Source organism: Crocodylus siamensis, chromosome 1 (genome assembly GCF_052110815.1).
Source record: "Crocodylus siamensis isolate JL-2025a chromosome 1, ASM5211081v1, whole genome shotgun sequence".
In the NCBI taxonomy this organism is placed as follows: Eukaryota; Metazoa; Chordata; order Crocodylia; family Crocodylidae; genus Crocodylus; species Crocodylus siamensis.
The window spans coordinates 234,370,033-234,394,215 of NC_143395.1; the positions used below are offsets into that span (position 1 = coordinate 234,370,033).

The 24,183-nt window shown below is 45.8% G+C and overlaps 1 protein-coding gene across 1 annotated transcript in view; it reads left to right on the forward strand.

The window, feature by feature from the left end:
• Positions 1-241: 241 nt before the first annotated feature.
• CD80 (CD80 molecule) overlaps positions 242-24,183 on the forward strand; it is a 28,574-nt gene continuing 4,632 nt past the window's right edge. Inside the window, exons 1-6 of the mRNA XM_090031616.1 lie at positions 242-336; positions 1,193-1,302; positions 13,260-13,577; positions 16,865-17,143; positions 18,074-18,202; positions 22,795-22,942. Coding sequence (XP_089887742.1) covers positions 326-336; positions 1,193-1,302; positions 13,260-13,577; positions 16,865-17,143; positions 18,074-18,202; positions 22,795-22,925 — 978 coding nt within the window. The 5' untranslated portion in view covers positions 242-325 and the 3' untranslated portion in view covers positions 22,926-22,942. The remainder of the gene's footprint in view (positions 337-1,192; positions 1,303-13,259; positions 13,578-16,864; positions 17,144-18,073; positions 18,203-22,794; positions 22,943-24,183) is intronic.

Here is a 24,183-nt window from a genome sequence, read left to right on the forward strand (position 1 = left end):
GCCATGAAAGATCTGTGCCCTGACAGATCTGTGCCTAGCCAGACCCATCTTCCATTTCACAAGGCTCAGCAAAAAAGCAGCAGGGACAGGATGAGGGAAAAGCAGTGGGTCCGAAGCCTAAGAAAGATGTCGATAGTTAATCAACATAAAGGGGAAGTTGTGGGAGTGGCTAGGATGCGCCTGTATAAAACCAGCTTCTGCCTGACACAGGCTGATCCTTCCCGTCACATGCTGACTGAGAATGAGCTTTACTGAGTACTGCCGCGCGCCAGTTGTGGCCAGCTAAGGGCTACAGGGACCCCCCGACTAAAGGAGGAAGGAGCCCATGGAATGCAAGTGAGTGGAGCTCGTGGGCAGGGGACTGCCGTGGGTTTGCTGGACTGCTCTCTTCGGCTTGCCCTGCCACATCCACTGCCCAGAATGACTGCCGGGTGTATTCCTTAGGGCTCTGGTTTGTGTAGGGAGGTGGGGCTGAAAGAAGCCGTGTATTAAAATTGGTCAGAAACAAAAGAGGTGTAAGGAAAACTCCCATGGTTTGTGATTTTTTTATTTTTATTTTTTAAAGAAGAGACAGAATGAGATGGGGGAATTGGGGGGGAGGGGCGGACAGTTACAGGGTGAGGGGAAGATGGGCACACAAGGCGGAAGTTTACACCTCTGTGCCCTGTCAATAAGCAGACCCCATGCAATGGCCAATGCAGCATCTCTTCAGCATGGTGAGTGCTGTGGTTTGCACAAGGGAGTTTTTCTCAGGCTTCTCCAGGGGTTAGAGTTGGTGCTGGGCCAGCTCCAGGATGGTACAGGGAGATACCAAAAGTGGGAGGAAAACCTATTTTTTTCCCCACCCTCAGGCTCTGTAGTAAGCGGAGCCTCCGTGCTCTGAGGCTCGGGTGCAGTTTGTCTGGTGTTCAGAGCAGAAGCTTTGGGCTCTGTTCCCACTTCTGCCACTGACCAGTGTCAGGACCCTGGGGAAAGTCACTTATATCTCTGCTTCAGCACAGTCTCTACACCACAGTGGGGATTTTAGCATAAGCCATATTTGGTCTTCCACAGCCAGCCTGTGCTATAGACCTGCTTGCTGCTGTCATCATGTGTCCTTTGTCTTGTGCCTCAAGCTGCACAGAGAGCTTGTAGCACATCTATTAACTCCTCGTTTCCTTACTGTTTTTCTCCTTTCTTTTTCTGGTCCAAGGAGCTCTAAGAGAATGCTGCGCATGCCCAAGGCCGAAGGGATGCTGGCTAGGACCTCATCAAAGAAGTGGATCTGGCTTGGGCTCTTTGTGTTTCACCAGTTTAGTCTCGGTAAGCCAAGAGTTTAATGCCTTTCTGTATCGCAGCTGCTCTGACTTCCTGTGGGGACAGCAGGGAAAGCAATGAGCAGATGCTTGTGGTGGTGGTGCTGTTGCATGTCGTGTGGATGGTTGTCTTCTAGCTGGTTGGTCTGCCTGCTGTCACCATCACTCTAATACTGAGCAGGATCTTGCTAGTCCTGGAGTTCATGCTGTATCTCCTGAGGGCACTGCTGTACTTGATCATCTGAAAGCTGGGCTTCTAATCTTAGCCTAAGCCCTGGACAGAGCCCTTCTTTGCTCCCTCTTTGGGAAGGTGCAATTCAGATCCATTTTTGGTTGAAGTAAAGTGGGCCAGTGAGTGAGAGGTCAAGTGGGTGAGAACTGGGAGTTGGCCACAGCTGGGCCAAGCATTGAATGGCATGTGGGTATACATGAAACTTGTGGTGCTTGGTAAGGAGGCTGGAAAGGTGTGTCCAGTGCAGCTGCTGCTGTTCACGGAGCCTAACAAAGCCTAACACCATCTATGCTGTAGAGGATGGGCAGGGTGTTTGGGGTGCCATATGCAGTTTCCTTCATTGCTCCACAATCATCTTTCCAGTCCACGAAGCAGCAGCACCGACAGGCTTCGTGTTGCCTGTCCAATGACTGCAAAGGTGGAGGCGGAAGTTATCAGGTGGATGGAGGCTCCTTGTTTCGAGATGCAGCAGTGGGAGGAGGTGATTTTTCCTTTAGGCAGTAAGAAGTCTAGTGTCAGAATGGTATGAAATGTTCACACTGAAAAACTGCATGAAACTCTCCTGAGCTTGGATTAGTTACAGATTCAGAATAGGCCATGCTTGTTGCTTGTTTCAGGGTTTTTGTTGTAGTTCATGATAACCTGGAGTGAACTGGAGCCAAATTGAAGTTTTGATGGAAGAATCATGCAAAATGCATAGGTTTTTATGGTGATGTCATGATACTGAGAAATATGTGATCACTTCCACTGAGTTTTTGTTTTAAGATTTTGAGCCTGAAACTCAAAGCGCAACTTGGGGAATTTCATACGGATTGACACACACGGACCCTTTTAGACTCTTGGGTTCCTTTTCTCTGTTTCTTCCTCCTGCAGCATGTGCGCTTGTGATACACAAGTCATGCATTATTTGTGAGTTATGTATTTATCCATGCTATGCTGTAATGCCATGTTGTACAAAACTGTGAACCATATGGACATAATTACTTCTTTGTGTATATCGACAAAGGCCTGAATATTGTATCATTTAGATAATAATGAGCGTATATTGTCCAGGAGTAACGTGGAATTTCTCCTCAAAAGATACTAGCCCCAGGATGCCAGAAAAGCGATATTCAGGTCTGACAACAGAGGGATAATATTCAGCTGTACAGTCTGATATACCCCAACTGTCCAAGGCTAGAAATGAGAGTTTTACACCCTTAGCAAGCCCAGGCCCTATCCTTCCCAGTAAAAAAGTTCTTTTTTTCTAGCCCTGGTATATTGCAAAGTTCTGGGTTTAAATGCTTTGAGAGTAAGATTGATAGATAAGCTATTTTGAGGAATGATAATGCAAAGTTTCTGGAATGTATTTGGTAATTTGGTGAGTGCGATGGAAGAAGCCAGTATATTTAGTATTTTATTATGCTATATATCTTAACAACACCAGCCTGACTCTGAATTTCCATAGATGTAAACTGTGTTGTATTATGTTTAGGGAATTGGACTTTAAACTCTGTTCTGTAAAATAAAAACCCAGTTAAACAATATCACCCATTCATTTATTGCCCTATGAGCTGAATAAAATGCTACAAGTGGTCATAGGTAGCTGAATCTATTGTGTCTCATCTCTTCCATCTGCAGAACAAGATTTTTTTTCTTTTCCCCACCTTTTTTTCCTCTTTTTATATCCACTATGACTATAGTCTATAGTTAGAGTCCCAGCTGTTGCCGCTATTATCCTGCTGATTACCCCTTAGTGACTGCAACAATAAGGTGGCATCAAGGCTTTTGTTATATCACCATTTTCTTGAGTATTCAGAATGCTTCTCTTTGTGGCCAAAATTTTCCACTGTTGGTTCCCAGTTCTTAGTTTCAGGCAATCTGTGCACAGCCCAGGAAGGGATACCAACGTCACATCGAACTCGCTTTCAGTGCAGGTTCAAGCATAACAAAGCACTCCACATAGCTCATGTCTACAACTGAGAGTTTTGAATGCAGTAATTGTGCCCAAGCCTCAACTAGTTTTAACCTTGAGCTGTCAATAGGAGTGAGGATGTAGCAGTGTGGCTGGTTAGCAGCCTGAATCACTACCTAGAGTCACTGACAGGCCTGGACAGCCAGTGCTGTCATATCTGTGCTGCTATCGTTACCCACGCCAGCTCAGTTAAAGCCAGGTTACAGATGTCTACCACTTGCAGAGTGTAGACAGCCCCTCAGTCATACGAGTTTGTAGCATCTCATTAGGGTGCAGACAGACAGAGAGCAATAGCTTTATAAATTGGATTAACCTGTATATATAAAAAAAAGGATCCTGGCTGAAACAGGGATGGCTTTGAAGCGCTTCACATTAACATTACAGCTGGGAGGCAGTCATACATCTAGATACTACTGAAGCACTACAAGTTAACAACACTTTTAAAAGGCAGAATTTGAAGCAGTTTATACACAGGTCTGCCCTACCCTTAGTGGCTGTTGTGCTTGGCAGGAGTTGCCAGAGCCCAGATTGCACTTGTCATAGCCTTCAAGCCAGTGGAGGCCAGGAGCTGAAGACATGAAACCAGCAGGCCTGAGTTTATGCTCACAGAGAATTACCACCCACCAGGAGAATCTCCCTCTGCTCCTCAATGGGAGTGGTACACCTCGTTTGCCTGATGGGCAGTCCTGAGGTTGAATCTTGGGATCAGATCTGGTCCTTGGTCTCTATGGAAATAGGAAGTTTTTGGAAAGTTTTTGAGGAAAATCCCTGCAGAATTTTTCAGTTATTGGAGAACGGGTGAAAAAATCCATTTCCCTCAGCATTGCAAAATGTTGTTTGCTCACCAGCCGCCCTGAAGGGCTGGGAATCCCCTCTTAGACTCATTTGCCAGCAGAGATCTCAGATCAGAGACGTGTTTTAGGGCAGAGGGAACTAAGAAATCAAAAGGGGGGAATACTCTCAGTGGACATCCACCAAGATTTTGTCAGCGGTTGATGAGTTTGTATCCCTTTACTGCTATTTTTGGTGCCAGTTTGGAAAAGTCCAGGGGTAATACCATGACTCTCAGTCCAGTGTGCCAAATGATGCAAATTCAGTTTCTGTCTCTTGGCTGCTGCTGCTGCCACCGCCCCTAATGCTTTTGCCTTTTTGGATGAACTGCTGCTTCCTCTGAATCTGGGCAGGAACAAAAATTGTCACTCCCCAAAATAGCAGCAGCAAAAATTGTGAGAATTGAGAGTTCACTGCTTCCTCTCTCTGCTCATGGAGTGAACTCTGCTCTATAAGGAGTGAACCCAGGTATTCATCATAAGTTGTTAATATATATACATAATGTATAATATATATGGTCCTGAGTAGGGTCCGCAGATTATCCTGCATGGATGTATTCTTTGTCTCTTTCTTTCCCCGCTTTTATTTCCTCCTTGCTTTTAAAAGCAAACAAAAATAACCTAAGGAAATGAAATGCTTAGAAGTGATATTAACAGAAAATTTAAGTTACATAATTACCAGTGCAGCCTGGCAATGCTGGCTGATGTGGTTCATTCCACAGGGCAGACTTTAAAGCATCTCCTTAAACATGATGCAACTTAATTTTTTTCCCATGAAGGTTCAGACTCCTGCATGAGTGAGGAGCTATCAGTTATCCTGGAGATACCTCATACCATCCAGAAGGTCTGCATAGTAATTGCCATTACCCAGGTAGATTATTCAGTGTGGGTACTAGTCAGTAAAGTGTGCAAATGGACACAAGTGGCTATTGCTCTGAGGTCATCAAATTGTGCATGTCCTGACTCGCTGGTTTTTACATTTCTACCCTTGGTGCTGTGTAAAGGTAAAACAGTTTTGTGTCAAATTACATGAGGGCTGTGTCTGAGCTGTACTTTCATTAGGTGTGTCATCTGGAGGTGGTGCATCCCTAAACCAGGTGAGAGGCCTTGACACAGTCCCTGAGGAAGGCTGTGGGTTGACTGCTGTGGAGGCTTTTGGAAAGGCTGATTTTTGTCAGGATGAGGCCCATTGTTGTTGGACCTTCAATCTAATGTTGGATCTCGCAAAGGGACGCCATTAGGAGTTTCAGAAGGTCATTTGAGAATATGCAAATGTTTCCAAATGCAGAACTGCCAGAGGCTATGCTTCTGCTTTTCTCTGTTATGCTTTTAAAATATAATTTGAGTTCATTGGTTCCAGGGGACTCCTTGACTGAAAATGAAAGTGCTGACTGCTGGGTAATGACTAATGGTACTTTAGTTGTATGGGGCAGAACGTATGTTTTACTTTCCTGCAATGCTATAGCAATATCATCCTCGATATTAAAAAAAAAAGCCAGGATGAAACAGCTAGCCAGATGCATCTCCTGACCACTGCGAGCTGCTTCCTTCCACAGTGCATATTGTCCAGCTTAGCACAGCATGTCTCTTGGGAGATCATGCCCTCAACCATGGTTATCTTCAGCCAAGATATCTGTTCACTCTCTTTCATTCCAGTGCTTTTAACTGTATGTGATTGGACTGCCCTGAACAATCTTTCTTGTGCCTTTCAGATGCCTGTAGATAATTATATTTGCCTTTTAATATTCTCATTACCCAAGTCATATTTTATATATATAACTCATTTACTCATTCCTCAACCAGTCCTTCAGACTGTGGATTATTGCTCAAATTGTCCCTCTTGTAAAGGCTTAGGTAGTAAGTGCTCCAAAATGGAGGTGTTCGTTAGAGAAGACTATTGAGAGTCAGGACCCTGGTATCCTGTTACCTTCTCAGATCTTAGTGGTGATGGTAGGCTAGTGACTTTGACCAATAAGTTTCACTCCTGTTGGGTGCCTATCCTGAGATGTGCACTGCTTTTCACAAGTACCAAGCACTTGCAGCTTTCAGGTTCAACCTTAGTAGGGGACAGACACATGTAAAACTCTCAGTGTGGGGACTTCCCTAGCTATATAGCGAAGATGATAATGCTTGAGCTAATGGTACTGTGATGAACTAATGAAAGCAGCTTGAGTCTTTTCAGCTGGAGGGCACTTAGAGGGAGAGCCTTCAACTACCTGAAGGGAGATTCAAAGGAGGATGAAGCTGGACTGTTCTCAGTGGTGGCAGATGACAGAACAAGGAACTGTGGTCTCAGGTTGCAGCAAGGAAAGTTTAGGTTTAGATATGAGGAAAAACTTTCTCATGAGGGGGATAGTTAAGCACTGGAACAGGTTATCCAGAGAGGTTGTGGGACCTCCATCCTTGGAGGTTTTTAAGACCTGGGTAGAAAAAACCTTGCCTTGGGGCTGGTTGTATTTTGAGCCTGCTAGGGCGCTGGCCTAGCTGACCCCTGAGGTCCCTTCCAACCTTCATGATTCTATGGAAAAACTTGACAAATGTGTTCTGCATGCTGTGTGCTACCACCGTCTGTTTTCTGCAGTTTCCATACCCTGGCCTGCCCCAGATCAGGAAGTGAAAAAAGGTTAAGCAAACTTCATTTTTAATCTCCCCCCACCCCCATTTTTTTCAATTCTCAGGAAACAGCTAAGTCTGGGGTTGAAGTCTGAATGCATATCCCAGGGCGTCCTTGCCTAACATGGTTGGGTAGCTCCTAGCTTTACAGAAAGGAGCCATGGGATCTCCCTCTCCCCCTCCCTCTCCCTCCCCCTCTCCCTCTTTCCTACTCTCCCCCACTAGAACCAATCCTTCCATCCCATCCCCCATCTCTCCTGATACACAGTAAAACATAAACAGTTTTCCATTCTCATAACCATAGAATCACAGGGATGGAAAGGGACCTCAGTGTAGTCAGTGTAATGGTCGGTCCTACATAGGCCGCAACATGTGTAAAGCCAAATAGATCTTAACAAATGATTTGTTCAGAGGGATTGCCTTGACTCAGATGCCAGTAACTGAAGCGGGGAATAGTGAGTTCATCTTCCTGGCTGCCATGCCAGTTCAGCTACAATTGCTCTTAGAAATTTACTAACATCACAAGTTGCAATCTTGCTCATTTAAAAAATGGAGCAGAGCTGGTGATGGAAGTGCTCAATGGGAGGTTTACATGTGATAATTCAGAAAGCCGCATGCTTGTATCTTGATAGGCGCTGAAACACATCCCAGGCAAAGCAATGGCAGCAGGCCATGGTGCTAGAGGCGGTGGGAAACTGAGATTTTCCTGACTGCCCAATGATTCCCTAGTGCTGCTTGGGTTGCGAAGTAAAGATCATAACCAGTTGGGTTTTTTTGTTGTTTTTTCTTTAAAGTAGGATTCTTGTCACAGGAATGACTCAGTAAAAATGCCCACTTATCCCTCTGGGTATCTGTTCCCTGGCTCTTAGCCTGTAGCTTACTGCTCATTTCAATGACACTAGCAAAGCTGAGGTGACTGTAACACATTTTTTTTGGAGAATGATTACAGCAGTGGTCCGAATGCTGACTGGCACACTGTTGACTTGCCTGGAGTTGCAAGTACATGTCCAGGGGATGCAGGGAGTTAAAAAGTATGTGCGCAGTAGTGGTACTCTGCCAGGCTGTGCCCACTTCTGATGCCCAGCAAAATGTCACTCGTGGTGAAATGTGTGCATCTCTGCCTCCCCCTTAACATGCTTTGATGGAGTAACACAGTTAATCAGGCTGACATTCAATGTGTCATCATTAGGGTTCAGAGTTACCAGATCACTGAAAGGGGACACTGATAGCAAACATCTCTTTCAGATATTACTTCATGCTGGTTGCAGAGAGTTATTGTTGTGTGGCTTACACGTGCTTTATTTTTTACAAGTCTTTCTCCACAAGTGTATGGACTACAGACCCTGTATTTAAAAAGAGAAATAATGTCCAGGAAAAAGAGTGTTAAAATGACACTGTGGATAAAAAATATGCTGAGATGTTGCAGTAATTTCAAACTAAGCATTATAAATCCTATATTTGAGACGCATACATTTTACGGTAATAAGTACATAGTTAAGGCACTAGGAAGTCCTTAACTCTGCCTTGTAGCAATAGGGTGTGGTAACCATGTTCTTACGGCCAAAGCATAAGTGGTTGCGGTCCTATATTAGAGAAAAATGAGTTTTAAGAACCCGTTAGATTTTTTTCCTCTTGGCATCATTACAAGGTGGAGTGAGAGTGGCTGCAGAATACTTGGTGTACATCAAACACAGTAAACATGCAAGGCCCTGAATGTAACCCTGATGAAACAAATGCCTGTGTTTTCCTTAAGAAATGTACTGTCTCTTTTCCTTTCTCCATCAGTACTGTGAGGAGTCTCCCATGAAGTACCTCGTAATAGTATGCCAGCTAGTTAAACATGGTTGTCAGTTCCTTTGCATCATCTGTTGGAAGCAAGTGGTGACTTTCCAGCCGCTGTTTCACAGCAGCAGGGTAGTGGTACCAGTGCTTTGTGAAGCACCTCCATCAAGGGGAGTCAATTCCCGAGTCCCCATATCTATGTTTAAAGGGCTCTTTTTGCACATTTGTCTCAGATCTTGATGTATAGTGGAGCCAAGATGAAAGTGCCACTGGAAACTTTTTTCATGCACTGACATCCAAATTAATAGGCAGACACAAAATATTTAAGGAAGTGGTTCTCAACCTTTTTCGAATTGACGCACCCCTGGATAGATTTGAGGCACCTCATGGAAAATGCCAACTCTAAATGTTCTTTTTTTTACTACAGCTGAATGATAGAGCAGTTTATCTGTTGCAAAGAATTCAAAAGCCATAACTATGGATTCCTATTTGAAATCTCTGAGTTCGTCTTATGAATCATGTTAATAAACCTAACGGTGCCAACATTGTGGAGCACCCTGAAGCACCCTTGAAAAGATTTCAAGGCACCCCAGAGTGCTATGGCACTCTGGTTGAGAATCACTCGTTTTAGGAATAGTGAGAATTGGGCCAAATTACTGGTACCCATGCCAAGTCTCCCTCATGCTACTGAATCATTACAGTCCTATGCTGAGGATAGGCGGTTGTATGTTGAATCACATCCAGCTTCACAGTGGCTCTACTTAAGAGTTCCTTGAAGTGATCCTGTCTGTGATCAACATACTTTTTTCAGTTTGCTACAACAGTAATTTAGCTTAAATATAACCTTGTTTCTTCAGTTATATTCCACACGCAAGATGTTGACTTTAACTATATGGAAAGCTTGAAGGAATGGAAAGGAACTCCTGGAACAAAGGAAAGATTAGTGCAAATGCTGAATTCTTTACAGATCCAGTGTCAGTTTTGTTAACTAATTATTGGATTTACTTGTAAACCCTCAGAAAAATTCACTCTCTCTTCAGAGTGGGCATTGGAAGTTTGGGAAGAAAAGCTGTAATTTTTTCATCTGAAAAGAGGCAGAATTTCATCTTAAGTGCAAAAGTAGTAGTAGTAGTGCCATCCACAAGGTGCACTCCACTTCTGGAGTTTGACATTCAGTAATCATCTCCAGAAAAGTATTAGTGCACTGTGGGCCAGTCTGATCCCCAAGTCAAGATCTCTCCTCATGGTGATCTTGTGTGACAAGTCAAGCACCTCTGCTGATCAGTACTGCAGTCCTGTCTCTGAGCCATGCAGGGAAATAGTTATGAGCGTGCCTCATCCAAAGCTGAATGGGGAGATTCTGTTTCCAAGCAAATGGATTGGTAATCCTTCTGTCCATGGCCAGGAGCTACTTTAAGAAACCAATACATCTTGCTCCTCTTTGCAGGATAAGTGGGCAAACAGGAATTCTTTCTCCCTCCGTGCTTGCTTCATGCTGGGGGAAGAGGAGCTGCATGTGAACAATGCAGGAAGAGGCTGGAACAAAGCTTTGCCACACTTCACTGATCCTAGAAAATGCTGCTTCTGCCTGACTGGAGGCTTTTGAAGGACTTGTGTTGCATATTCTTGGCCCTCACTGTAGTCAGGGTAGAGGCCTGCAATTGCTTTCAGGTGCAGGAACCACCTCCTAGTTCAAGAAACTAATGGCCATTGTGTGAAAGAATGGGGACAATGCTTATTTTGAAGGGAAAGCTCACAGCCCTGCTTTTGCTGGTGGTATAATATCTGACATGTTCCTCACAGCCCATGGTCTTTTCCCGGAAGCAACGTTTCTGATATTTGAACAAATCTTTTATTTGAAAACCTGCTTGTCTAATACAAATCTCATGTGTATATTTATATAACTATAAAATACTTATATTTTATTGCAAAGATCTAGGTGAAGTATGGGGGAAGCAGAAAAATAAACGGGCAAGGGAAGAATCCAAAGAAATGGGGTGGGGAAAGGAGAAGAGAGAGGGAAGGGGAAGAAAAAGTGCAATCTTGGTTTCCTCCAGGATGGCCAGTCTGCTTTTCCATCTAAAAGCATAGGCCACCCACCGACAAGCACTGCTCTAGAGCCAAGTGTTCTGTAAGTTCCCAAGATAGTGGGAAGGATGGGTGATCTCCCTATCCATACTTCACTGGCAACAGGGTTATTCCTTCAAATCTTAACTGCAAATCAGAGATGGAAGTTAACATTAAGCCCCCGTTTTTGTTCTGGCTATCCTTATTATGTAGGGCTACATGAAACATTCACTGCACACGAGCAGGTTTTAATGAAACCTGTTTATTGGCTTGAGGAGAACCAAAGTGGCACCGGTTCACTGGAAAACTTTCTTGGACCACCCTGTTTTCATGAGTTGGAATGAAATAGCTATTTGGGGTACAGATAGCACAGACCCAGGCTGCTTTCATTGGGGTCAGGAGCATGGAAAGGAGGGAGTTTCCTTGAAGAGTCATTAAACTACATTTCCATGATGGAATTTTTTTTTCCATTTGCCTGGCTCTGGGGAACATGCAGTGCAGAAACTGAGCTCCATTTTCATTTTTGCTTTGCAGTCCACCTTTGCAGTGAAACGATAAGAACTAGGGACTTTTATGGGGCTACATGACTCTCATGGACTAGTTCCTTCAGTCTTAAAGCATTCAGATTACAGAGTCATTGGTAACAGTGCCTTTTAAGGGCAGGTGTGACATCAGCAGGAGTTTCCAGCCTCTGCACATGTACTGCCCAGGAGGTTTTCGTTCTCCTTTTGGTTACAAAGGAGACTCTTAGTGGCAAAGCGCAGAGAACATCATGCAACTCATGATGTGATGTCTCACTGACATTTACAGCTACGCCTACTCTTCCCCTGTTGTAGTAAAAGAAAAAATCCCAAGTCCAGTGGGTGCTGGTCACAGGCCTGCGTCCCAGAATTTCAGATGCAGCTGCTGGAAGTCTGTTGCATAGTTAGGAGCTGGACTGAAAGGATGTACACACAGCTACTTTTGTGATGGAGGAAGAACACATGTGTCATGTATACATATACACATGGAAAAGCAAGATGCAAAACTTCAGGTGGACTATATTATTCAGGGAAGCCCAACTGGTTGTGGGAAGAAAAGACTTGACCCTATCACTAGTGAGGAGGGAGTGAAGGAAGGGATCATGGAAGAGCTCCCCAGGTGAAAGGGTAGCATAATCTTGGCATTCCTACACCAGTATTTTCCTGTGTGTTTCCCACTGGTTTGCCAGTATCTGGGACTTTTGTATTAGCAGTGGATTGGGTGCACATTTTGAGTTGGACTCAGATCTTGTGTGGTTACTTTGTTTTGGCCCCTGACTGTTGATCTCCACTAATGGCAGCTGGCACCACCTGGGCAGGCTAAGCGTTGGTCCTTCTCCAGGATGTTCTGCTGGCGGATCACAAAGCATTTCCCAGTTCATGGAATTGAGACACTCTTTAAGACAGGGGTGGGCAAAATGTGACCCACAGGCCAGATGCGGCCCAGCAGGCCATTCTATCTAACAAATTTAGAAAATTAATATTTATCTGCCCCTGGCTGCCTGTCATGCAGCCCTTGCTGGCTTGCCAAAACTCAGTAAGTGGCCCTCCACCCAAAATAATTGCCCGCCCCTAATTTAAGAGCATACAAATATGATTATTTGACATCAGCAGCGTCAATATTCCGCATTGTGCAGAAGAGGGAACGAGGACAGGGATTAGTTCAAACTACCTGGAAACTCAAGACAGAGTCATGCATGGAACTCCCCAAACCACAAAGCCATTCCTTTTGTGACATGTCACCACTCAGGCACCTGCTTTCTGCCCCTTACTGTGTGAGCTGAGGAACAGTAGAAGAAGGGGAGGGAGTACAGGAGCTGTGATATCACTGCATGTGTTCAAGCCTAGGAATATAGTGCCATGGGGGATATTACAGAGCAGGGGAACCCCTTCAGGCCAGGTCTGAGTTATTTTCTTCTCTTTCATCTCAAATGCTTGTTATCACAGGAATGTTATGACACTGGCTTCTTACCAGCTGGTTCCTTGGGAACTCTGGTTTAAGTAAAGTCCCTCATCATAACATCCAGGCTGCAGAGAGAGATTTCCTGGGAGGATTTTTTCAGGAGCTCTAGGCTGGGTCACTTGGATTGTTCTCGGAGGCCTTCTCACAAATGTTTGGCTGTGTGGCTGGGTTTATTATTGTAGGGTTTTTTATGGGATGTTTTTGGAGAGTTTTTCACCTTACAAAAAGGTGCCTGTAGTACCTACGTGCAACAGAAGAAAAATGTAGGGAAAAATGGCCATTATGTATCAGCTAGATCCACAAATGGGACCAGAGCAGCACAAAAACACGCTGGCAGGATTAGGTCTCTTCCACAAGTTTTTAGTAGCCTCTGGACTGCACTGGAGAAGGCTGAGATGCGTTGTGGGGAGCAGAGTTGTAATGGAGGTGTGGTGGAGTTCTAGGTGGAAGAATGGGTTTACCACAGTCCGACTGTCTCATAGTTGCTGTTTGCCTTTTCTCAGGCTTTGCTCACAAGACACAGGTGGCCATCGCCAAAATGGGAGAAGAAGTAACCCTACCCTGCTGCTATGAAACACCCAGTGAAGACATCCCAAGTAACTACCGTGTCTACTGGCAAAAGAATGTCACAGAAGTAGTGATCGCTTATTCGTTTGGGACTTGGCTCCCGAATCCCCTTAACCGGTCCAGTCTGAACCAAAGAACCTTTGCTCTGTCAATCACCCAAGTGGAAATTTCAGATGCAGGAAGCTATGCGTGCATAGTTCAACGTTCAGGATCTGTCAAGCTCTGCGACCAGACTGTGACTCTTTCAGTTATAGGTAAGTAGTGTGTCTCAAGTCACTTAGAGCTTTTAATTAATATGCCAAGGCTTAAGGTTCAAGGTACACAGCTAGGAGCATCACTGAGGTTGAGACCCTTTCAAGGGTGCTGTGGGGTGCCACACAATGTTAGCACTGTTAAGTGTGCAGACATGATTCGTAAGATAAACCCAGAGATTTCAGATAGGAATCTTTAGTGTTAAAAGCATTCTGACCTGTCATAATCCTTCTGAGTTCTTTGCAATGGGAGATTTTCTGTTATTTTTCTGCACTCAAAAGAGTGAAAACTAAACAGCTGGCACTTTCTGAGGGGCCTTGAGCCTTTTGGGTGCCTCAAATCTATCAAGTGGTGGGGGTCTTGAATCTTAAAAAAAGAAAGGTTGAGAAACACTGGATTAGAATGGTTGGTCAGACCCAGTTGACCTCCAGGAGCCTTGGCATGGTGGGGCTTATTATCAGAAGGCTAAGGTGAGAGTTAGAGTCAATCCTGCTTCTGTCTCTGCCCTCCCCATCTGTTACTCCTGCCCTCCTTGTTTTTACATGCTTGCTTCTGGCACTAAGAGTGGGTCTCTCCTCCCCCATGCCCGCATTTCCCGCCGTTCTAATCATCCTTCAGGGAGATGTATATTGTAGGATCCAGTCCAGTAAGTTAAATCATTTGTATGCATTCCTAGATAACTAGGCTTCTGCCTTTTTCCCAGGGGAAGCAGAGGGCAGGGTCCAGAAGCATAGGGAAGTGGGGTAAGTCTCTTATGATAAAGTCTTCTCTGCTGGGGAAGAAAGATGAGGTTGGGACCACCCCTCTGCTGCTTTTCTTGTTGAACCACAAACTCCCCAGAGATTCTCACAGCCTTCTAGGAGACTGGTCAGGACTCAAGGTCTGAGACATCAGAGTGTCTTGAGGTTAATCAGCTAGAGAGAACCAGTTCATGACACTAAGAAACACCATAGGTCCCTTTGCTCAAAACGAATCTGAATCTTGGAGGTTAGAAAAAGTTCCAGTCACATAATTTTCCATTAGTACGGCTGTCTGTGTGATGGTTTGTTTTCAGCCAAAAGCAGCAACGCTGGTCTTTTTGTGTCTGTCTGGGAGTAGAAGATCTTCCAGGAAAGCCTTCTGTAGGCCACTGGATAAGCACTAAAAATGCTCACAAGTACTGGTGTTCATGAATCCCTACAAGGAATCTCCCCTTTCCTGATCAGTGAGATCTGAGGTGACCAGAGAACATACTTTGTTAAATAGAGCTGTATTCCCAAAACATTCCCTTTCTTTTTTTCAATTTTTTTTCACACACAGCTTTAGAGAGCAAGATTCTCTATACAGTTGATTTGTCATCCCTTTGGGAATGAGATACAGTTGGTCACGGGGTGGGGAACAAACATTGTAGTCTTCTTCTTTTCTGTCATCTCCTTGTTCTAATGGGGCCAGGAGAATAGGTAGGAGAGATTGCAACAACCTGAAGAACAGAGGAGGGGGTCTACTGCTGAATGGATTGAGAGTGGGACAGAGACTTTCAGTCCAAGGCCACAGGTCTAAGACAAGCTGGCTGGAAGTTGCTACCAGATGATGACAGTTCACTGACCCTGTGTTAAGTGAGCCAGGACTTTTAGTCCAACTTCTTGTTTCAACATGATTCACCAAAACCACCACAGTAGATTGAATACAATATTAAGACCTGGGAGACATAGGATTTCCTCTTACTTCTACCCTTGTCTTGTTATGCAACCCTTATTTCACCCTTTCATGCCTCCCTTTCATCCCAACCTTTGTCTGTCTCCTCTGCTTAGAGTCTACAGTCTTTGGGGGCAGGAATTGTCTGCTGCTCCACATTTGTACAGTGCCTGGCATAATGGAGCCCTCATCTCAGTTGGGGCCTATAGGTAGGGATGACAGTTTCACTGATTCCCTTGTTGATGATCACAGTGGCGAAGCCGGTTTACAGAAAACACTAGAGTCTAACAGCTTGCCCCTCTGTCCACTAGAGATGGATCTGCCTGCGTAGGGTTGAGACTTATTGGAAGAGGTGAAAAGTGTAGGGGACAGAGTTTGTGCTCCATAGCAAAAAAAAGCTTTGTATTTTGTCTTTCACACACAATGTTTTCTGTCTTGTACACATCTGTACAACAGAGGAACAACCGGCACCATATCTACAGGTTGGGGAACTCCCCTCTTGTCAGCACGGAGGCGGAAAAGGATCTGAGGGTCATCACTGACTCCAAGATGAACATGGGCCGGCAGTGTGGAGAGGCAGTCAGGAAGGCCAACTGCACCTTGTCATGCATCCACAGATGCATCTCGAGCAGGTCCAAGGAGGTGATCCTCCCCCTCTATGCGGCACTGGTCAGGCCGCAGCTGGAGTACTGCATCCAGTTCTGGGCGCCACACTTCAAGAGGGATGTCGACAGCATGGAGAGGGTTCAGAGGAGGGCCACTCGCATGATCGGGGGCAGCAGGGCAGGCCCTATGAGGAGAGGCTACGGGACCTGAACCTGTCCAGCCTCCACAAGAGAAGGCTGAGGGGGGATCTTGTGGCCTGTTATAAACTAGTCAGAGGGGACCAGCAGGCACTGGGGGAGTCCCTGTTCCCCTGAGCACCGCCAGGAGTGACCAGGAATAACGGTCACAAGCTGGCAGAGGGTAGATTTAGGTTAGATATCAGGAGGTGCTACTTCACAGGCAGGGCGGCTAGGGTCTGGAACCAGCTTCCAAGAGAAGTGGTGCAGGCTCCTACCCTGGGGGTGTTTAAGAGGAGGTTAGATGCGCATCTTGCTGGGGTCGTTTGACCCCAGTACTCTTTTCTGCCATGGCAGGGGGTCGGACTAGATGATCTGCTCAGGTCCCTTCCAACCCTAGAAACTATGAAACTATGAAACTATAATATTAATAACCACCAAACTTGTAAAAATGAGGGCTTCATCATGCCAGGCACTGTGTGACTGCAGAGCAACAGGACCTCCCGGAAGAGCATCACAGGTTACCATATAGCAATAGATAGAAAGAACTATCATTTAACATGGCAGCTAGTTAAATAGTACTTTGCCCTACTGCCCTACAGCAGACAGGGTAGAAACTGAAGGCAAACATGAGAATGCCATCGCCAGCTGAAAGTACAGAGGGAATTCAAAGAGGCTAGAAAAGGGGGGATGTAGTTACCCCAGGAAGCATTTGAAGGAGTTCCTACAAGGGGTGGCAAGGGATGTCTCATGATGGCAGGTTGTCAGGCCTGAAGTTTTGTGCCTCATATGACAGAATGACAACTAAAGCTCTCTCACTACCTTTGCTCTAGCTGAGTTCAGCCAGCCAGCTATATCACTCAAAAAGCCATCAGATTGTGAATCAAGTGAGGTGGTGGTAAGCTGCTCTTCTTATGGGGGCTTTCCAAAGCCCAAAGTCTCTGGATTCTTCAATAACGTGTCTGTGGATTGGAACACCAGCTTAACATCTGACGCCAAAACCAGCCTCTATAATGTTACTGGCATGGCACGGTTCAACGTGACTGAAAATATGAATCTCAGGTGTTCCATTGAGTACAGTGACAGGACCGTGTCTGGAGAATACCCTCTGAGTAAGTTTTTTTTCTTTTTTTTCCTATCAGTGACGTGTGGTAGATAATTAACCTGTGGGATGTGCTGAAGGCCCTATCTCTGAAAGCAGACAATACTTATTCTTATAAGTATTTAGTATCCTTTCCGACATAAAACTTGCAAGTGCTCTCATTCCTGCTTCAGGGTTTGCTATTGCCAGCTAGAATCAGGAAGAAATTCTGCTTTTGTATAGATAATAAGGTACCATAACTGTGCACAGCGTGGTAAAAAGTAAGTGATCAGACAACACCCTGAAAGACTTACAGTCGTGAGGGACAGGTGGAGACATACAAGCAAGGCAGTGTGAAGAGTGAGAGGGGCAGCTATCCCAGTGTGAATGTTTCATGCTTGAAAGGAGTATGAAAAGAGATGGCCAAAGCCAGGGATCGAAAGAATTATAAGGGTGTTGTTTTAAAACAAGTCTCTAGGCCCAGTTTTCTGACCATGCAGATCAGGACATCCTCAAAGGAAGTTAGAGAGAGAGAATACTCCCCTTATTCCTGGTAAATAGTACCCTACATATTAAATAGTCCCACTGAAAGCACTGGAATTTGTTATGCATATACCATTCAGCTCAACCAAGGATCTTAGAATCTAGCCCTTAGAGACTGTCATTAATTAGATGGACTTTCCAGAAGAAGACAGTCATGCAGAAAAGTGATCCACCCTGTACTATGCAGAAAAGTGATCCACTCTGTACTGCAAAGAATAAGGGAGAAGAAACTCCCAGGAAAAGATAGTGGGGAGCATATCCTGCCTGGAACATAAAGGTGGACAATATGTGGGAAGTAATCATACTGCCGGCAGAACAGCTGGAAGAATTTGAGCAAAGCAACCGTAGGACTCATGTACCCAGTAGTGATACCATAATGAAGGACCTTATTGTTGTGTTTCTGTTCTTTCCTTCTCAGCAAAACCAGACAACTGTGAATCGTTTAAGGAGGAACCACCATCTCATGATGTTATTATTGCTTCAATTACAGTCCTATGTATTTTCTTTGTGGCCATTATTTTGCTGGTGAGGTACTTCAGGTGTCCTGGTAAGTATATTACCTCGTTTTGAGAAGCATATTCAGGAGAAATAGTCAAATATACTGTTTTCTGCAGTCCTTTTTCTTGTTTTTCCTTATCACAGAGCATATATCCATATCTCAGAGAGTAGGGTTTGCCTAAATTCTAGTGGCTCTCCAGATCCTAGATTGTCCTTTCATTTGCTATGGGGGCAGGAGTGCTAGAAGGAAGGAAGTTTGGCACCAGATCAGAACTCCTAGAAACTGTTTAGATCTGGAGAGGCTGGTTCATGCCCATTATTCTGCCTTGCAATGGATAAAGATGAACCTTTGCCAGGGGTGAATGTGCTGTGCAATTCCATGTTTCAAAATGCATTTGAGAACTTGCTGTGTCAAACAGACTTCTCCACAACCAAATCCTATTTGTACCTCCCTTGTCTTCCTCAGGAAAGCCTTGAGGCCAGTGTTACAAAGGTAATTAGGTCTAGATCCACGAAGGGGACTTAAGCCAGGTAAAGCCTAACATTTAAGCATCTAAATTGCCAGTGGAATTCACAGCACCCCAGAATGGCTAGCACATGCAGAATGCCAAGGACAGAGGTGTTTCTTAAGATGACTTTTTAGACACGTGAGCACATGTAACTGTCTACAGGATTTGAGTGTAAAGTCCTTTCTTTTAGAAGCTAAGGTGGAATGGATCTTTTCTGTCAGACCATGGCCAGAGAAGGTAATGAAGCTCCCATTTTTGTCAGGTAGTGTAAGACCTAAGCTTAATTGCCTCCTAGGCCTGCCTGAGTGGGTTCAATGCATGTCCTCCATCTCTCAGGAAAAGCCCTAACCGCCAAGCTAGACAGAATTATGGGATGGGAGATGTTCCAATTTCTATATATACTTAAATATTTTGGGAGGGCCAAAGAAAGAGTGCAAAAAGAAAGGATTCCCACTATTTAGCCTAGTGGTTAACTTTCAAAAAACATTTGGATACTTATCTTGCTGGGATCATTTGACCCCTACTGACTTCCTGCCCTTGGGCAGGGGGCTGGGCCCAATGAACTTGCGAGGTCCCTTTTAGCCCTGGTGTCTAGGAAATCTATGAAAGCACTCCCTTTTGCAGAGGACATGAATTCTAGTCTGTGCCATGCTCAGTATTTCTCTGTTTCAGCTGAAGAAGTCAATGCTCTGAGAACACCTACCCCTGAGAAGCGCCTCAGTTAAAATATATAAACGTGTCTAGTGGTGTGGGTTTCAGTGGGCATGAGCAATGCACAGAGCTGGTCAGCATGGTCAAGACTGAGGTACTTTTGGGCATGCCCGGAAGGAGACCTGTAGGTGCCCAGGAACATCAGCATTGGAAGCCTGTGCACTCCAGGGTATTCCTATGTACTCCATGTATTCCTATGGACTCCAGGGGTCACTGGCAGCTGAGCAGAGGATCTACATTTCATCTTCTAGCCATCTTTTCCAGTGACTAAGTCCCTGTGTGCATCTAGGCAACTAAAGATGCATTGTGTGGGGTTTACAAAAGTACTAAACTGGTTAGGCACCTGACTGCTGTTGGAATGCTTATAGGAGCAGATGCTAATTTGCATCATTAGGCACTATGAAGAGCTGTGAAAGTGTAGCTCTGGAGTGGGGATAGGTGGACCCTAAAGTGTTTTCTAAAGATTGCCCTCCTAAGGTTTGTTGGGTCACAGAGATAGAGAGTTTTGGAGTCAAGAGTCCCTCAACAGCTGGTCTAAAATGGACTAGTCGCAGTGCCTTAAGTGTTCATAGGTAGCTGTGACAGCCCCCAGTGGGACAGGCAGTGGCACCCCCTTTGGAAGAGGTAGTTTTTTGCTTGGGCCTTCCACTGCTCCTGCTTCTAATTTTAAATGAGCTCTATTTGCAAGGAAAAGGATTTGGTTGTTTCCTATCTGTTGGTCCCCTGCAAAATCAGCCTGGGCTCTGAGGGTAGCTGAGCTATTTTCCTCCCAGGACCCTGTGACCCATAAGCAAGGCTTCATGGCAAAGTTCTGGCTAGGCTTAAAACTTGAATAAATGTAGGCTGAGCAACAAGGTTCCTGGCAAGCTCTCCAGTCAGAGTGCTGGGACTAGGCCACCAAACTGGTTTTCAACTGTAGGTTGATCAGCTTCTGAAAGGGACCATGTGGTATGGTTGCCTGTGGTAGCAAGAGACTGGCCTCAGGCCCAGGTTTAGCATCTGATGAAATAAGCTGTCTCTTAGGAAAGCCTATGACTGGACCAGTTAGTCTCCAGGGTGCCACCCTACCTCGCCTTTGATCAAGTCTAGGTTCATCATAATACATACAGGCAGCACATCTGCAAAGTAAAATGATGCTATTTTGCACAGTCACGTGTCAGAGAACAGTTGTACTACTGTGAAAGCTGGAGCCTTAAACCAGCTTCCAGGTTTTTCTGCAGTTAAATTGCACTTTGGTGCTTCTGAGCATCACAACCTGGTTGGCGGGAAACATCTCCCTGCAACCAAGTGCTTCCTGCTAGGGGTTCTTCAGATAACATCTCACTGTTTTCTCCCTTGCGGCAGGACCACAGAGCTCAATCCATGCCTCAGAACTATAACATTATTCTAGACAGCTGGACTTGGGGCAAGCTTGTGGCTAAGAGAAGGTTTTCCTAAATGCAAAGGCCATGCTAAAAGGATCTGATTATGCTAAAAGGAAGGGAGGCATGAAAAAAAAGGAACAAAAGGGAAGGCAAGGATTCTCTTGGGTCATGGTGCTGAGCTGTTGGTGGCCTTTGTACCAAGTAGACAATCTCCAGTTCTGCTCCAACAAAAAGTATTGAAGACACAATATTCTGCTTGTTCTTTCTTACTTGTCCTGGACCCATAAGGGAAGCTGCTTTGGTTCTCCTCCCTTCATCCATTTGCTGCATGAGTCACACTGCTAAGTGTCATGCAATTTACACCACTTATGTCCCTTCTGAATTTGCCTCACTATCTGCTGGGCAGCTCTGTGCCTGTGCTGAGATCCAATTTTGTATCAGTGGGACAGGTGTGTAACTGAGGCTTCACTTAAAAGGCTTCACCAAGCCAGTCTGCTAATGACTACGGACACTAACATACACTATTACAATACATGGTAAGAAACAGTTCTGCTCAAGTAGTAATGATGCTAGGCCTAAGAACTCTTCTCTGTCTGATTGCTTTGAGAATACTCTTGATCACCACCACTGCAGGACCGGAGCGGAGGATGGAAAATACTGGACTTTCTGGGCACATCTACATGAGACACTTTATTGCGCAGTAAGCATTCATGTCTACATGTGGAGATGCTTACTGTGCAGTAATTGGTTCTAATCATGAGTAAATTTGCTACCTGCAAATGCAAGTAGCAAATTTATTTGAGGTTACGTACTGCGCAATAGTGCACATGTAGATACCTGACTGGGAGCAAATGTGCTCCCAGTCAGCTGGGCAGCAGGGGGCAGGAGATTTGCTCCCTGCCCCCAGAAGCTGTCTGCTGCTGGGGCACCACCAGAGCCTGGGTGGGAACAATATCCCCCTATCCCAACAGCAGGGAGCTCCCAGCCCCTTCTCCGCAATCACGGGGCCAGGGCTGGGAGATCCTTATCTCCCACCCTGAGTCCCACAGTCATGGGGCCCAGGCTGGGAGATCCTTCTCTCCCAACACCAGCTCCATGGTCATGGGTCCAAGATCCTCCAAGATCGCAGGGCTGGGGCTGGGAAAGAAGGATCTCCTAGCCTGAGTCCTGTGGTCATGGGGCCAGCACTGGGAGATTCTTTACTACCAGCCCCTAATCCATGATCTTGGGGCTGGGACTGAGAGAGAAGGATCTCCCAGCACTGGCAAATAAGGATCTCCCAACCCTGCCCCATGATTGCAGAGTAGGGGCTGGGAGCTCCCTGCTGCTGGGGTAACGGATAGTGTCCCCACCCAGGCTGTGGTGGCAGAGCCTGACCCAGCAGCTGGCAGCTTCTGGGGGCAGGGAGCAAATCTCTTCCCCCACCCCCCGCGCCCCCATGGAGCTCAGGCTAAGAGATAAAGGTCTCCCAGTGCCAGCCCCATGAAGGATCTCCCAGCCTGGACACCATGATCGTGAAGCGGTGGCTGGGAACTCTAGGCTGCTGGGACAGGGGGACATTGTCCCTGCCTAGTCTCCAATGGCAGAGTCCACCCCAGCAGCAGGCAGCTCCCAGGGCAGGCAGCAATGTCCTAGCCCCTGCCAGGAGAGCCTAGACCTCCCCCTGGCTGCTGCAGGTGCCCATTGCAGGGCTGTACAAAGCAGAAGCAGTCTGCTCCTAGGAGCAGAAAATCTGCTTCTGCATCCCTGCATGTGTAGATATGTACCTGAGAGAGTTTACTCTTGAGTAATTTAGTTGAGAGTAAATTGCTCCTGGATTATTTGCACATGTAGATGTACCCGCTGTTTACTTTCCCCCTTCAGTGTCTACTCTCTGTCACTGTGTGAGACAGGACCCTGGATTAAATGGACATAAGGTCTGACTCAGTACATGGCAGCTGTTATGTTCAACCATGTTAAAAAAGACCGGAACTTTGCTGAAGGAAGCATTTGGACCTAGCACAACGGAGCATACTGGAAATCCAAGTGCTTAATAAGGATTTTTCTCTTTCTTTTAGCCTGTGAACATGTGGGGAGTTCTTACGATGGTACTAGTCAGGCAACAGCAACAGAAGATGAAACCAAAATGAGCACGAAGACAACAATGGTCCAGTTCTGCACAATGACATCTGAAACATCTTCCTTCTGATGAGACCACATTAGCAGGTAATGCTCCATACCATTTTTTATAGCATAACAGACTGTGCAGTACTGTGTGTTGGCAACATTAGGCCACATGGCATTTGGCTGCTTTGTGATCTAGCACTGTTCTTTTCTGGGGTCAAAGCAGCCAGGCAGAACTGGACAGGTGACAAGCTCTCTACTGGACCTGGTAATGGCTCCCAGCCAAGTTGCCACAGAGGTTTTCTGGTTTTTTCTACTTTAAAAATAAACTTAATTCTATCTTGTTTTTTTTTTTCAACCATACTCTCAACTGACCCATAGATTTGGTTTCTGTTGCAACTGAGAATTCTGCCCCCATAACTGTTAGTGCTAGCTTTCCCCAAAAGTACAGCCACAATTTGCTTCAGTTGCAGAGAGGAAAGGTGTTCTTGGTTTCCTTTCTAGTACTGTACCCAAGTTGGGCAGTTGTTACAAGAAAGATGGGTTTACTAGGCCACAAGGATCCTCAATCCTGTTCATTTCACACACATTACAACTGAGAGCTATGTGTTGCTTGCCATTCAGGATGCAGACAGAAGTGACATTTGTTGCATGATCAGCCCTGTGAAAGCACTCTACAGACATGCCATGACACATGCATGGCTGCAGAGCACTTTAAAAGTGGTCAACCACATGACAAATTAACCCTCATCAAACGAGGGATCAGATGAAGACGTTCCACTTTGGAGTGCTTTAGGGAACTTCTGTTCCCTAGGGTCAATCTGTTGCATGATGCAGCCCCACCCTTAGTGCTGTCTGCAGGAAGGGAAGGGGGAGAGGGGAGGGGAGCAAGCTGTGGATTGGGGTTTGTCCAGCCTGAGCAGGAGAGGGAGGTGGGTGGATTGGAGTCCCCCCTTCGTGCACCCCTCCCCCCAGCTGCCCTTCCATTCAGCTCAGGTAAGGCAAATCCCAGCCTGCAGCTCACTCCCCATCCCTTCTCCCCCCCTCCCTTCACTGCAGACAGCACTGGAGCTGGGGAGGAGGGGGGCTAGGGAAGAGAGGCTGCAGGCAGGCTCCTTGGGCTCGATCAGCTCCAAAGTGGAGCTCAATTTCCCCCCAAACATCTCTTGGGTCAGGGGGACCACTCTAACCCATGGCGCTTTATGTAAAGCACCATGAGTTAGAGCAGGGGCTGCATGTCTGTCAGCACCCTCAGTTGCTATCAGTTTGAACCAGATTTGATCCTTTCAGTGATAGTTAATCTCTCACTAGCCCCATGTGCTGCTTTATTCCCTAGAGAGAAT